General features: G+C 39.9%; 1 protein-coding gene across 2 annotated transcripts; it reads right to left on the bottom strand.

The window, feature by feature from the left end:
* Positions 1–56: 56 nt before the first annotated feature.
* Positions 57–14028, bottom strand: Cklf (chemokine like factor). 2 transcript variants are annotated; one of them, XM_027939024.3, is made up of 4 exons: positions 13838–14027; positions 7509–7667; positions 2861–2956; positions 57–234 (listed from the first exon to the last, which is right to left on the bottom strand). In XM_027939024.3, exons 1-4 carry the CDS (start codon positions 13916–13918, stop codon positions 112–114), a joined length of 459 nt encoding a protein of 152 aa, XP_027794825.2. In that variant the 5' UTR covers positions 13919–14027; the 3' UTR covers positions 57–111. The 2 variants fall into 2 exon arrangements, with proteins under 2 accessions (XP_027794825.2, XP_027794826.2); XM_027939025.3 differs by lacking the exon at positions 7509–7667 and having other exon boundaries at positions 13838–14028.
* Positions 14029–15172: the final 1144 nt, after the last annotated feature.

Below are 15172 nucleotides of genomic sequence, written 5' to 3'. Positions count from 1 at the left end.
GAAAACCTCTCCCTCCAGCTCCCATATTGAGTGTTCAAAAAGAACAGCAGATAATATGTGGAATAAAGAAACACGTTTAATACTTATTGCCAACTAACAAGAAACACAAGATTAGAACACTTCTCTGTCATGAGCAGGCTTTTTCTGGTAAGGACCACTTGGATTAAACAAAAGCTTCCGGTAAAGCAGGATACCATCGGCAAGGCAGCACACTGCTGTGATAAGTCCAAACACCTGGAACAAAGACAATGTCTCATTGACTTCTGTCATTCACACCCGTTTTAAGTGGTCTGCCCAAGGAATTCCCCTTTTGATAGGGTGCTGAGATTGCTCTCTGCTGCTGCCCTTGAAATTAAAATTGGAAAAGGCTTTACCAAGTTTTCCTGCCTGCCTACAGAAAGGAAAAAGATAATTTAAGTGAACAGAAATACTAGTGAAGTTGTTTGTACTGGAAATTGAACCCAGTGGCACTTTACCACTGAGCTATAACCACTGATTCTTGCTAAGTTGCCAAGGCTGAATTCAAGTTTGGGATATTCCTGCTTGAGTCTTAGGAGCTGTTGGGCTTACAGCCAGGCACTACCACACCCAACTTGTCTTTCTGCCAACTTGCTCCTGCATGTATTCCTTTCAACCCTACAGACCATATTTAGTTATTGATCAACATTTCTATCCCAAGTGTTCAATTATTTGACTTCTCTATTGTCAAACCACTAAAGAAAGTGTCAAAGCTAATGCCAGCTCAAGATTAAATCATGGGGACTACAACTGTGATTAAAAAAAAAAAAATTGGAGAACTGGAGTGATGATTCAGGGAACTCCCAATGGCTGAGCTACAACTGCTTAAGGGGTAAGATTCTAAACAGGCTTTAAGAAAATAAAGTTGAGCCAGGAGTAGTGGTGCACACCTATAATCATAGAGATTTGGGAGGCTGAGGCAGGAGGATTGAAAGTTTGAGACCATCCTCAGCAATTTAGTGAGACTTTTGGCAACTTAGTGTGACCCTGTTTCAAAATAAAAAAGAAATGGGGATGTAGTTCAGGGGTAAAGTGCCCCTGGGGTACTCAGTACCAAAAAAAAAAAAAAAAAGAAAGAAAGAAAATTGAGGTAAAGGGACCAATAGAACAGGAGGTGGCCTTTAGGTACTCTGATGGCTATTTGAGAGCTAGCACCTGGGCTGGAGGAGGGAGATGTTATTGTCTCTATACCACTAGGTCAGCTTTGTCCAGCCACCAGGAAATTTGATTTTCCTGCTCCTGCAGTCTCCTTTTCCACCTAGTCTCAAGGCACTGCCTCCTAGGTCCTGACCACACTAAGTACCTGCTGTCAATCCTTTTATGACTTTGGCATTTATGCACATTGCTGGTTCTTCCCTCTGGAAACTTTCCCCTTTTCTTCTCCTCATTGTAGATAAACTGCAATTCCACTGCCAGGGGGAAGCAGTTTTTTCCTCTTTTCTATGCCCAGAATTACTGTCAACTGCTTTTATGCAGCTATGTGCATGTCTATCTCCTGGGTAAGGCTTTGAGCAACTTGAGGATAGACAGGGCTCATACTCTAGCCCAGTACCGTTCAAAAGGGCTATGTGAGTCATCAATATAATCCACATAATTAAGATTTTCCAAGAGCCATATTAAAAAAGTAAACAAGTAAAATTGACTTTTTTGCCATATTTTATTTAGCCCAATATATCTAAAATGTTATCATCTAACATAGTGTTAATATGATCAAATTATTAATGAAGTATTATTTTGGGGGCAGGCTAGTAAGTCTTTGAAAGTCAATGTGTATTTGATACTTACATCCTATCTCAATCCAGACTAGCCACATTTCCAGTACTGAGTAGCTACATTTGGCTAGTGACTATTGTACGGGGTAGCACAGCCTTCTACTGGGTCAGCACTTAAGGGATGAATGAACAAATGAACAAGTAGATAGATGAATGAATGTAAGTCTTATGCCTGGGCTGTTTTTCTTCATATTAGAGAGGGATAATAAGATTGTCTTAAAAAGCAATTAGGGGAAACTGCTGTTATGGTGTTGCCTAATTTCTAGCATTTCTGGTCCCTCCAGAGGTTGCTTAGGCCAAAGGGAGGTGAAAACCATGGGTTCTGAAATATATGGCTGTCTAAGAGGGGTCCATTCTTCTAAGTGGTCCATACTGTGAAAGTACAAGGAAGCAGGAGAGAACTTGGTAATTCAATTCTCCAGATTAGAACTTAGAAATCAAGTGACTTGGAACCCCAGAAGAATCTCAGATGGAAGTATAATTAAATTTCTTGACTCTTTTATTTTGGCTGTTTTCTAGGGTAAAGTCAGATTAAATTGATTTATTTTTCTTCAAGTGGTGTTCAAATTAACCTTTAATTGCAAGCCTTCCTACCACATCCTTTGTCATAAGGACATCTATTATAGTCCACCTGAAAAAGTATCAGAACAGTCTGTCTCAACTTAACAAGTGATATGTATCTTTTTCTTTAAAAAATGTGAGCTATGAGACCTGTTTTTCTTTTTTTAAAATTTATTTATTTATTTACTCTAATTAGATATATATGACAGCAGAATGCATTTTGGCTCGTTGTATACCTCATCATGTTTTTCTTTTGCTTGATATCAGGATTCTCATGGCTAAATATTGAAACTGACTCTACCAGCTTTTTCCAGTCTGATATAGCCCTTTATACCAATAAAGACTGTGTAGGAACCTCATATATCTTCATGTTAATAGAATCGGGGCATGTATTCATTCATACAGAATATCAAGCCAGTAGGCACCGTATATTGGCTTATGAACCCAAAGGATATATTATAGTTTTCTGTACTTCTGGTTTTCAAATAACTAGGAAGACCTCTACTTACCCCTCCAAAGATTGTCCATGTTGTGGTTTCTGGTATCAGTGCCAAAACAGATACGATGACCATGAATAATGTTGTTACTATCGAGTTGATAATATCCTAAAAACACAGAGTAGGATACAGAACAGCTTTACAAAAGGACCACCAAAGTATAGGAGTGTAGCTCAATATAGAGGCCTTGCTTAGCAGGTGCAAGACCTTGTGTGGTGTGACACCCAGCATAACAAAAAAAGGAGAGAGAGAGAGAGAGAGAGAGAGAGAGAGAGAGAGTAGTCCATCAAGAAACAACAAAGGATCAGCTCCTTAAAAAATTCGAAAATTATATTTTATTAAATTTTTTAGCATTTATCTTTCAGGAAGCCAAAGTGCTACAGTAAAGGACACCTATATAGTATTTGGTCTACAATGACACCTAGTGGTTCTCTTTACCTATAATACATCAAACATTTAACTACTTCAGCATTTATTTCTTTTTGACATAACATAAATGTCACTGGAAGCAGAACTCATCTGGAGAGTATGAGATGTATTATATATTTTAGGGTAGAATGGGTAGATACTCTGGGAAGTTATAATGCTCATTTTTAATAATGTAAGAAGATATGTGGAGTAGTCTGCATTGTATATCAAACAACTCTGTTACTAAAATGAAACTAATAAAACTAAAGACAGCAAACACTTAAGAGAAAGTGGTAATTTTCAGGATGAATCCCATATACATCTGTATACAATGGCTGGCAAATGATATTGCCTTATATAGTTCACTCATTTAATAAATTCCCCACACAAAGCACTTTTCACTCTTAACTGTGTTTTAAGAAGTGCAATTTAGCCAGGCATGGTGGCACCTGACCAATCCTAGTGATTCAGAAGGCCTGAGGCATAAGGTCAGTCTTGTCAATTTAGCGAGACCCTGTCTCGCTAAATTAAATATAAAATATAATAAATTAAATATAATAAAAAAATTAAAAGGGCTAGGGATATAGCTCAGTAGTAGAGGGCTCCTGGATTCAATCCCCAATACAGGAAAAAAAAAAAAGTGCCATTTACAATTTTGAATGGATATGTAGTATGGGTAACATGGGTAAGTACTTTGTCTTTATTCTGGTTTACGTATGTTTGTAGATAAGCAGGCAGGAGGGAATCAAGACAGGAATACTAAATGTCATAACTAATAACTTAGGAAAGTAGTTATTCAAAAGAAAGCTGGAAGAGGTTTGATGGGGGTGGGGTAGGACAAGATTAGACACTCAGGAAGAAAGTTCTCATTTGCAGGAAATATTGAAACTGGCAATCCTAGGTTAACTTTCCTGTGTGCTGAATATTTGGTTTGATTCAAGGTAAAAGGCCACATTACTACTTCAGCCTGGGAGCCCTTCCTCCTGTGGACAATTTGGTCTCTATATAAAAGGCTTTTGGATAAAAGTGGTTTTCTATGGAGTGCAGAGAACCACAGGAAAAAAGTGGTGTACCTGCCCCAGGACATCAATAATCCTTAATGGAAATTAAAATCATTTTCATATTAAAAACAAAACATCAATATGTAGAAAGATTTCACAGAAATTTTGAGCCTCCAAGGCCTGGGTTGGCTGAGTTGGTGTGCTTTCTGTTATGGGACACTTGAGGGAAACAGAGGAGGCCTGCTCTACAGATTGTGTCAGGGACTACAACTGTGCAACAATAAGAAATCCAAGTGCAGATGACAACCCTTCTAATCACTAAAGGCACAAGTACTTAAAAGTTGCCTTTCTCCCGCCCACAGGTTACCTGGAATCTTTCACCAGAGAGTCCTTCAGTTGAGTGGCAGTTAAAGAGCCCCTGGCAAATTCTCCAGCTGTGTTCTGCCTCTCTTCCCACTCTGCAGGGACTACGTTCTATTGCCAACCTTTCAATGTCCCTGGCCAAACTGCCTCTACTCATTGGTGGCCTCTGTGGTCACAACTGTTTCTTTCCTTCCCTGCTTTGTCCCTTAACTTGTGACAAACTGCTCTGGAAAAGGCCTTTAGGGGGCTCTTTATTATTTAATTAATTCAGCCAGTGAATGAATATGAATATATGTATATTTCAGCACCTACCTTTCTTTCTTTCTATGTGACCCTTTTGCTTGAAATGCTTTTCTATCTTGGCTTCTGTGACACTGTCTCCTTTGGGTCCCCTACTGCCTTTCCCTGGCCACTCCTCACCACCTAGTTTTACCTTCAGCTCCCTCCATACTCTCTCTAGGCCTGTCTGGCCAGGCCAAGCTCAGTTACCATCAGCAGTTGATGACTTCCAAACCCCAGCTGCAGCTCCTCCCTCTAAGCTTCAGACCTGTAGTGAACATTGCCATTTAAATTTCCCATAAACAACTTAAACAACATTTCTGCACCCCAACTCGTTGCATACAGCTCTCTCCACCCTTCCTTAAGCCCATTCTTCCTCTCAATATCTTCTCCAGGTAGATATTTAAACAACAGGTATTCTACCTCGTTCCCCTGTCCTATCAATCCTACCTCATTAACCCATCTTTCCTTTCTAGGTACAGTTGTAACTTTAGTTCATGCCTTTATCATTTTCATGCCTAGATTATGATGACAGACTTTTAAATGGTCTTTGAGAACCTCCTGTAGTTTTTTTTTTTTTTTTCTCTTCAAGCCACTATAGACACTGGTGGCAGTGTCTATGATGGTAACCTATAAACTTGTCATATTCCTCTATTTAAAAATCTTGAAAAGCTCCCATCAGCCTTTTGGTTAAAGCCCAGGGCACAGAAGCCCTTGCATGCTCTGACTCCCTACTGCCTCAAGCCTCCCCCTCTGCCCGCTTTCTTGATCACAACTTGATACTCCAGCCATTCAGAGCTGCCTGCAGGTCCTGGAGGGTCATGCTCTTTTCCACCCAGACCCTTGAGTATGTTACTGCTTCTGAGGAAGCCCCTTTCTCTTCCAGCACTCTGCTGCTAACCACTTTGGCTCAGGCAATCTTTCCTCATGAGCCTGTTGTGATTGTCTCCTTTTCTGGCTGGATGCTTCCACACCATCCTGTATGTCTACCAAGCCCTGAGTCACCGGGTTCTCATCTATCTTGCTTTCTGAATACATTGAAAGTTTTTCAAGTGCAAGATTTGTGTTTTGTTTTATCAGAGAACAGATTTAAAAGTGTGGGATTAGCAGGTGCTTATCATTTGTTGAATAAATAATTTCATTAGATCAAGATCAGAGAAAAAGTTGGGAAGCATAATGCAGCAGTCGCTTAACTACTCATATAGCATTCATTCATTTTTTTTTTTTTTTTGGTACTGAGGATTGAACCCAGGGGTGCTCAACCACTGAGCCACATCCCCAGCCCTGTTTTATGTTTCGTTTAGAGACAGGGTCTCACTGAGTAAGTGCCTTGCTAAATTGCTGAGGCTGATTTTGAACATCACTCAGCCTCTGGAGTCACTGGGATTACAGGCATGCGCCACTGTGCCCAGCTCATACAGCATTATTTCTAAGTGATTACAACATTGGCAAGGTTTGATCCTGAGACTTGGAGACTACTAAGCTACTCTTTCAGTGTATTCTGTTAAATTTGGGGCTCCAATTTTATTACTGAACATGTAGGAAGCTCCAGAAAATTATTGCATTTGGAGATAAATACTAAAATGTGTCAGTTTTATTAACTCTGGAGAAGCAGAGCAGGAAGACCGACTATATGACTTTTAAGCAAATGTGGACTAGTGTTCCTTATCTCCTTGAGAAATCCTTAGACAATCTAGCTTACTTCTTTCTGCTACTGAGGGTCATCTGAGAAAAGACTTGTAATCTCTTTTCCTAGACCTCCCTCCAATCAGGTTCAGCTCAGAAGTGTAGATCAAGTGGGAGGGGCTATGAAGAGCCTATCTATTTCCCAGCTTTCCCTGTTTGGGACTTCTCTAGCTTGTGATTAGCCTGAGATTCTCATCATTAGCCTTCAAAGGTGGTCCCAAAAGCTACCCTTTATAGTCAGAGAATAACTCTAACGTCCTCTCTCCTCAATAGGAGTTACCAGCTTGGATATACGCTTGGATATACGCTGGAATCCAAGAGGCCAAGACAAGTACAGCAGAGAAAGACATGGCAGCTACCTGTCCAGCCAAAGATGGGAAGGGCATTAAAGACTATAGATATTTTCAAATCCCATAGACATTTTCAAGCAAGATAACACTGTATTTTATTTATCTTCCCCAAACAGTTTGATTTTTCATTTAGTGACCAGGGATGAACAAGGATAGATATTAGGTACCTGCTGTCATCTCTATCCCCCAATTTTGAGGCCATATCAACATGCAGTTAAAAGGGAAGTAAAGATTAAAAATGCTGTATAATTTTATTAACATGATCATAAAGAAATTTAAATATAAATTTCTTTAGAAGACCCATATTTGAGTGAATTCTCTTAAAAGAAAGGCCAGCCACATCTACTAGTAGGTGGAACACAGAGGAGAATTTATATTCTGTGGCAGCCCAGGATCCCCTGGAGACCCTCCCTCAAGGACAGTACACAGCATATGAGCAGCGGGTAGAGTTCCTTTTTCTTGAGTCTGAGATCATCTTAAAGGTATAAGAGAATCAAGCAACAGAGTTTACTAAAATATGTCACAGTGGCAGGAAAAAGTAATTAAATCTTAAGGATGAAACTGAACACTTACAAGCAAAGGCCAAAATAACCATTTCATCATTCGATCAAGTCTAAATATATATAAAATTATGAAAAATAAAATAACAGTGACTTCAAATCCAGTGATGACAATGTATGGTTCAGGGGCTTGTGCGATGATAAAAAAGGTCATCGATGTCGCAGTTACTACCTACGAGGAAAACAAACAAACCATGCTTTACTCAATAATTTTTGAATACAGTTTAAGCCGTAAAAGTGATCATTTCTACAATGATCAAATAAATAGGCTTCTGTCATATACACAAACATATAAGAGCATGACTAAAATGTATGAATACAGAAACTCTTTGTGTTTTAGAGGATTAGGGGTGGCCCTCGTGTTTTAAGTAATTACTCCACTTACCTTTTTTTTTTTTTCCAGTACTGAGGATTGTACCCAGGGGCTCTTTACCACTGAACTACACCCTCAACTCCTTTTTTTTCAATTTGAGATGAGGTCTCGCTAAGTTGCTGAGGGTGGCTTTAAACTTACCATCCTTCTGCCTCAGTGTCTTAAGTCACTGAGATCATAGGCGCACCTCGGTGCCTGGCTTCATTTGTCCTTCTGGTACTACAGTTTCCCACATCTGTTTTCTTCATCTTTTCCTACCAAATAGCTTCTTTCCCTCTCATACTTTTAATTTGCCTTCCTCTCCTAGCTCCTTTCCTTGATATCCTAATAAATTTAAGTTGTGTTTTCCAAAAATAAACACACACACACACCCTTTCATCTTGTTCCTTATAGAAATCCCGGTTCTGTTTTCTACATCTTGTTTTGCTTCTCAAAAATGTCTGTGTACTGGCTATCTATAATTCCTTAGTATTCACTCATCATTTCTTAACTGTTGGCAATCTGGAATCTTCTTAAAACTTTATTTATTTATTTTTATATAACAGTGGAATGCATTACAACTCTTATTACATATATAGAGCTCAATTTTTCATCTCTGGTTGTGTACATAGTATACTCACATCAATTCATGTCCTCATATATGTACTTTGGATAATAATGATTATCATATTCCACCATCATTAATTACCCTATGCCTCCTCCCTTCCCCTCCAGCCCCTCTGCCCTATTTAGAGTTCGTCTATTCCTCCCATGCTCCCCCTCCCTATCCCTCCATGAATCAGCTTCCTCATATCAAAGAAAACATTCAGCATTTGGGTTTTTGAGATTGGCTAACTTCACTTAGCATTATCTTCTCTAACTCCATCCATTTACCTGCAAATGCCATGATTTTATTCTCTTTTATTGCTGAGTAATAACTTAAGTGGAATGTTATCATGAAAAAATACCAGTGGGGATTAAAACGTGTTGTCAGAGAAAAAAACATTTTGATATTTGATGGCTGTACTACTAAAGTACATTTTTACATGATTTCTCTCACTAAACACAATGCCAACAGAATTAAGGACATTTTAAGTGTGGGGAAAAAACACCCCTGAAGATAATTAATCTAATTCAATTTTTTTTCATTTCCAAAGGAAGATAGAGAATATGTCAATATTATTTGAATTATTAAAGGAAAAGAGTTGGTGAGTTCCAGGGAGTTCTATCAATGCCATGAAGTTCTTAGGAAATAGAGCTCTATCTAAAGTCTCTTTGTGTTCTTGGAAGTGGTTTAGTCAAGACTCTTACCTGGCTAGATGTTTATAATACCTTCCAGATGGTACCATTTTACATATTCTTTTTAACTTTAAGCCTACATAGGCTACTTATTCATAATTCTTTCAATTACTTTATTAGTGCCAAAGTATCTTTGAATTTCTAAATTGGTTAGTTTGACTACCAATAACTAAATTACTAAATTACTTCACTTTAGCAATGTGTCATCTCAAATGAATTCATGGATCATAAAAATCAAGGTCAAGCCTGGTGTGGTGGTACATGCCTATGATCCTAGTGACTGGGGAGGCTGAGTCAGGAGAAGTTTGAGGCCAGCCTGAGCAACTCAGCGAGACCCTAATTTCAAAAAAAATAAAGGGGGCAAGGGATGTAGCTCACTGGTAGAGAGCCCCTGGTTTCAATCCCTAATACTGTTAAGTATACAAATAAACAATTAAATAAAATCAAGGCTCATTTTTTTCAGTCCCCATCCTCTGTGGCCTTATTGTATGTATCATGGTTATTGGCACTGGTAATATCCCACTTCCTTACAATTTCCATCTCACTAGGTTCTCCCTTGATGCACTTTCCTAAACTTGTGGCCTTTGTTTCCAGTTATCTTTTAAATACCCTGTTCACATCTCAAACATCTAGAGGAGAGGCAAAAATGAGTTCAATTTTGGAGAATTCAAGATTCCTGTAAATCTCTTCAGTATTCTATGGAAACTGACTTTGTTATCACTGAATTCAAAAGTACTAAATTTAATACATGCTTTTTCTCTTTCTTTTGTGTTACTCAGGATGGAATCCAGGACCTATTTCTCTGTTCATCTGGCTCCCAGGTCACTTTCCCTTATTCTTATGTCTCCTGCATCTGTTCTCTCTTGGTGGGCTCCTCCACTTTTATCCACCTCTTTAAAATGCTGGCATTCCTCTGGATTTGGCCCACATCCCACTCTGTGAAATCTAAGTCTCTGTTCTTGTTCTAAAGCCCACAATTCACACTTAGACATTCAGAAACCCTAACCAGATTTACAGGAATCTTGGATTCACCAAAACTGAGCTCATTTTTGCCTCTCCTCTATTCATCACCTCAGTTGGTGGTACTACGATCTACTTCGTTATCCAAGCCAAAAGACTAAGATCCTGCTCCTACTCCTGACAACTGAGTTGACTTCATGCCTAAACCTGTTTGTCACTCTCTGCTCTTCATCCCTACAACTACTGCTCTTCAGCATCCTTTCCTAGAACTACCAAAGATGCTACAGTAAAATTTCTAAAATGCAAATGTGTATGCATTTCCTCACCTACTTAAAATCCTTCAACATGGTCTTTAGACAGAGCCTCCCTCTCATCGTGTATTCAAGGTCTTCTGTGATTTAGCTCCTGTCTACTTCTCTAGCAGACTTGTCTTACAACTTATCCACAAGATAATTCCAAAGTTTACTTCTTGGTCCTCATTTTACTTGAATTAATATCAGTATTTGATGCAGCTGACCACGCCCTCCTGAGAGTGTGTTCAGTTAGCTTCCAGGACACCATACTCTTGGTTTCTCCTATTCCTGCCTTCCCCCCACTGCTCTCTCTAATTCTTCTTTGCTAGTTTCTTCTCTCCTCCCCAACCTCTGAATATTGGAATGTTCCAGAGCTCAACCCACAGTCCTCTTTTCTGCTCTACCTATACTGCTCTTTTGATTTACTCATTAGTCTTGTTGCTTTAAATACTTTTATTTCTGAAGCCTGACCTCTCTACCAAAATCCAGTCTTGTTTATTCCAACTCCCTATTCAATATTTCCACGTGGATGTCCAATAGGTATCTCTAATTTAACACTGAAATTGAACTTCTAGTCTTCCTCTCACATATGATTCACCCATAGGCTTTCTGATCTCAGCAGATGACAACTGAATCTTTCTAGTTGCTTAGGCAGAAAACTTTGGTGTTATCTTGGATTCCTCTCTTTATCCTACTCTGTGTCTAGTTCATCAGCAAATCTTGTAGGTACTACTTTCAAAATACATATTGAGTATCTCTAATCTGAAAATCTAAAATGCTCCAAAATCCAAACCTTTTTGAGTTGCTAATTTAAGAAGAAAATTCCTCAACTGATCTCTGAAGGAGTGCACAGACTTGTTTTCATGCACAAAATTTTTTAAATTATTATACAAAATTATCTTCAGGCTATGTACATAAGGTACACGAAACACAAATGAATTTTGTCTTGGGTCCCTTCCCCGAGATATCTCATAACATATGAATAATATGAAAGTATGAAACTCTTCTAGACCCGAGCATTTTGGATAAAGGATACTCAACTTGTATATTTCAAATGTGACTACTTTTTTTTTTTTTTCTTTTTGTACTGGGGATTAAACCCAGGGGTGCTTAACTACTAAACCCTTTTTAAAATATTTTCTTATTTTGAGACAGGGTCTCGCTGAGTTGCTTAGAGCCTCTCTAAGTTACTGAGACTGGCTTTGAACTCTCAATCCTCCTGCCTCAGCCTCTTGAATTGCTGGGATTACAGGCGTGTGCCACCTCGCCCAACTCAAATGTGACAACTTCTTATTACTTACTCGGCTACCACCAGCCACCAAGTGGCTGGTCTGAGTCACCATCATCTCTTGTGCAGAATACCACAACAGCTTTAAATGGCCTTCTTGGTTCTACCTTTACCCTCCAGCAACCCCCCCACCCCGTCTCTTCCCATCAAACTATTTATTGTTAATATATTTGAAAAAAAATGAGTCAAATTATATACTCCTTTACTCAAAACCTTCTCATCTCCACTGTGTTCCTCTCACTCCACTCAAGGTACACTTGTTACCTTGCTCAATATCGACCCCTTAGGTACATTCCTGCCATAGGACCATTATTGGATTTTCCTCCGACTTAAACACTCTTCTCCACATAACTCCCTCAACTCTCTGATGTCATCTCAACAAGGACTAACTTATTATGGCAAACTTCCTTTTCAAACTTCCTTCCCCTCCACCCACTTCTGTATCCTCCCTAACCCAGTTTTATTTTCTCTTATTCCATAGCACTTATCACTTCCTAGAATATCACATGATTAATTTATTGTGTTTGTCTCTCTGGCTCTCCTACCCCAATATGTAAACTCCATGAAGATAGGGTTCTTTTACTTTGTTCACTGAAACCTCTCAAGGGCCAGGAACAGTGCCTGACAGATGTTATACATTCAATAAATATCCATTGAATAAATAAATAAGGCAACATTCAAAACTTCTCATAATTTGCTGTATAAATCATATTTTTTTTCTCCATGCCTTGGTGGCTCTTTCTTAGACCCCACCCTAATTTGCTTTATAAAAGTTTCCTAATACTTCTCTTTATTTCCTTAGTTAGATGCCTTACCTTTGTACCCTATCTCTACCTTATCTCCTGTTATATAGTTATTTGCTTCTGTATCTGTCTCTTTGACTAAATTGAAGAATCCTAAGAGTAAGGGACTTGTCTTGGTACATTTTTGTTGTCCCTGGTTTTAGCCCAGAACTTGGAATACACTAAATATTCAGATTGTTTGCTTAAGGAAATAATGTCAAAAACTAAACTTTTCTCATGAAACTTGTTCCTCTTTCAGTGTTCTAGAGCTTTTGGTACCTAACACAACACTCCAGATCTTCAGGTCACTTTTCACCTGATTATTTATTCCTAACCAAAGGTCTCTCCCCCCACCACCTCTCTCCCTCCCTCCCCCCACTTCTCTCCCTCCCCCTCCTTAACAACAACAACAACAACAACAAAAAACTCCAGTGTAGGTTCCTGAACTTCTCATATGCATCCTAATTTGTATTATTATATAGGTTTTTCTCAGAATCTCAGACTTTTGGTGTGGGAAGGATCTTATATACAATTTGTTCTATTCACTCACCTGAAGTCTGAAGCTTTATAACATCCTTCCCAAGTGCTCCTCTGTACATATTATCTTTGTTGCCCCGGAATAGAGTGCTTCCCAAGTGGCAATTTAACTTTGGAACCTTTTGCCAATATAAAATTCTTTCCTATGTGCATCTGCTTCCTTGTAACTTTTAACTATTTCAACCTCCTCTCCCATGTTAACTCTTTAAAATTTAAAACAATATTTTTTTCATTTTCCTTGAGTTTTCTAGAATTCCTTCAACTAAGATTGTTTCCACTTCTCTAACTAGCCCAGCCACTCCCCTCCAAATGATAATTAATTTCCTCTAAACCACTGTCCAGAACTGTCTGCAATGCTCCTGATAAGTATGAAGCCTTAAAATAGGCAAGTTCCGTCTTTGTCCTTGCTCTGGACAATATCAGCCTTGAGCTTCATCACATCAAATGTTTGACTTACAGTAAGTAACCTTAGCATCTAACAAACCCTTCGATCTTGTTGGCTTCTGAGTGGTACAGCTATGACTGCATCCCCTGGTCACCCGATCTGCAGGCTTGGGGGTCCAAGAGTAGGCCATTGAGGTCGGTCTGTGGACTTTGTTTAATGACTGTATCCCCAACCCTCTCGGGAGAGGGCAGAGCTCTATGACTCCTTCCCCCTAGAGGGCAGAGCAAAATGCCTTACTTGTTGGGAAACCTTGATAAAAACAAAGTTGACGGAACCAATGTGGCGTTGTTCCACTGTAAACTTAATGACCATTCTTCCGGGCCCTTAAGCACCCTTGCTGTCTGACTCACTTCGCCCCGCGCCCTGTCCCCAGCCTTGTCCCTCACCAGCCTCAGCATCTTCACGTGGCCTTTCACGCTGCAGCAAAAGGCGCGATGTCTTGGTTTCAATTGCATGGCGGTCTCCATTGCGCCAGCGGACTTGACATCTACACTTTTCCGATCCTTCTCCGCAGCACCCGACCCCGCCAACCTTCGCGCAAAGGATCTCAACGGCCGCCGCCCCTCTGGGCTTCCCTCCCTCGCGCGCGTGCGCAGCAACCCCCCCCCCCGCCCTCGCACTCGTGCGCCTGCGCCCAACGGGAGCCTTGCGATCCGCTTGGTGGACCTGGCCCAAAAGCCAACCTGGGAGTGCAACAAAGTGGTTCCGCCTCCTGTTAGCCCGCTTCGCCCTACCTGGTACTTAGGACCATAACTCTCCATAACTCTCCCCAGGAGCTTCCCAGTAGGCCGGCTCTGGCAGGGTTGGGGTAGGGGAAGACGGGCAAGGGAGGGTGACCCAGGAATGCTTGCTGTGTCTCCGCAGACTGTGGCATCTCAAATGCCACCTCCTTAGAGAAGATTTCCCTTGATCACCCTGTGCAGAGTGGTCACCGTCACTCTCTCCTCAGCCTTTATCTCTAGCTGATATCATAAGGCTGATTCCTGTGAGGAAAGATTGATTAATGTGTACCGAGTTATAGTTAGGAGAAAGAAGTTCTGGTGTTCTATGGCACCCTATGGTGACTACAGAGAATGATAATGTACTATTTCGCTTAAAAATAAGAAGTCCAAAGAAAAGGTTTTGAATGTTTTCACCACAAAGAGGTGAACACTACAGAATGTATATATGTATTGAAACATCATATGGTCCCTGGTAAATAGGTACAATTAAAAAATGTATTTAGTTGTAGATGGATACAATATCTTTATTTTATTTATTGATTTTTATGTGATGCTGAGGATTGAACCCAGTGCCTCATGCATAAGAGGCAAGCGCTCTACCACTGAGCTACAATCCCAGTCCCAATAGGTACAATTTTTGTGTATTAGTTAAAAAAATAATACATATCCCACAAAAGCAAGGACCTGTCTGTGTCTGTGTCTCTCCCGACAGGGTCTGGCAAACAGTAGCTGTGTAGCCTGAACTAATGGCCTGGATCTCTTATGCTATCTGTGTTCCCAGGGCATCACAGTCTAGGTTTGTAAGTCTGTTAGTTCGCATAGTTTTACTTTTACCTCGCACTGATGCTAGTGTTTCCATACCTAGAACAGTCTTAGGTCCTTAAGATACTCCATGTTTTCCACAAATGCTCCAATGAAGCCAATAAAATCACTCACAAAAATATTGACCTTAATCTTGAAGTTTATTTATAGAAAGCAGATAGGCAGGAAGCCCAAGAT

The sequence above is a fragment of the Marmota flaviventris genome, chromosome 18 (assembly GCF_047511675.1).
Source record: "Marmota flaviventris isolate mMarFla1 chromosome 18, mMarFla1.hap1, whole genome shotgun sequence".
In the NCBI taxonomy this organism is placed as follows: Eukaryota; Metazoa; Chordata; class Mammalia; order Rodentia; family Sciuridae; genus Marmota; species Marmota flaviventris.
This window is presented reverse-complemented; position numbering and strand designations above follow the sequence as displayed.

Excerpts from the sequence above, each read along its gene's own strand:
- Cklf (XM_027939024.3), bottom strand. The coding sequence starts at position 13,918 with ATGGAGACCGCCATGCAATTGAAACCAAGACATCGCGCCTTTTGCTGC. Across the intron at positions 2,957-7,508 it reads GGTTATTTTGGCCTTTGCTT|GATATTATCAACTCGATAGT; the intron begins GTAAGTGTTCAG and ends CTGTGTTTTTAG. Across the intron at positions 235-2,860 it reads CATGGACAATCTTTGGAGGG|GTGTTTGGACTTATCACAGC; the intron begins GTAAGTAGAGGT and ends TCTTTGTTCCAG.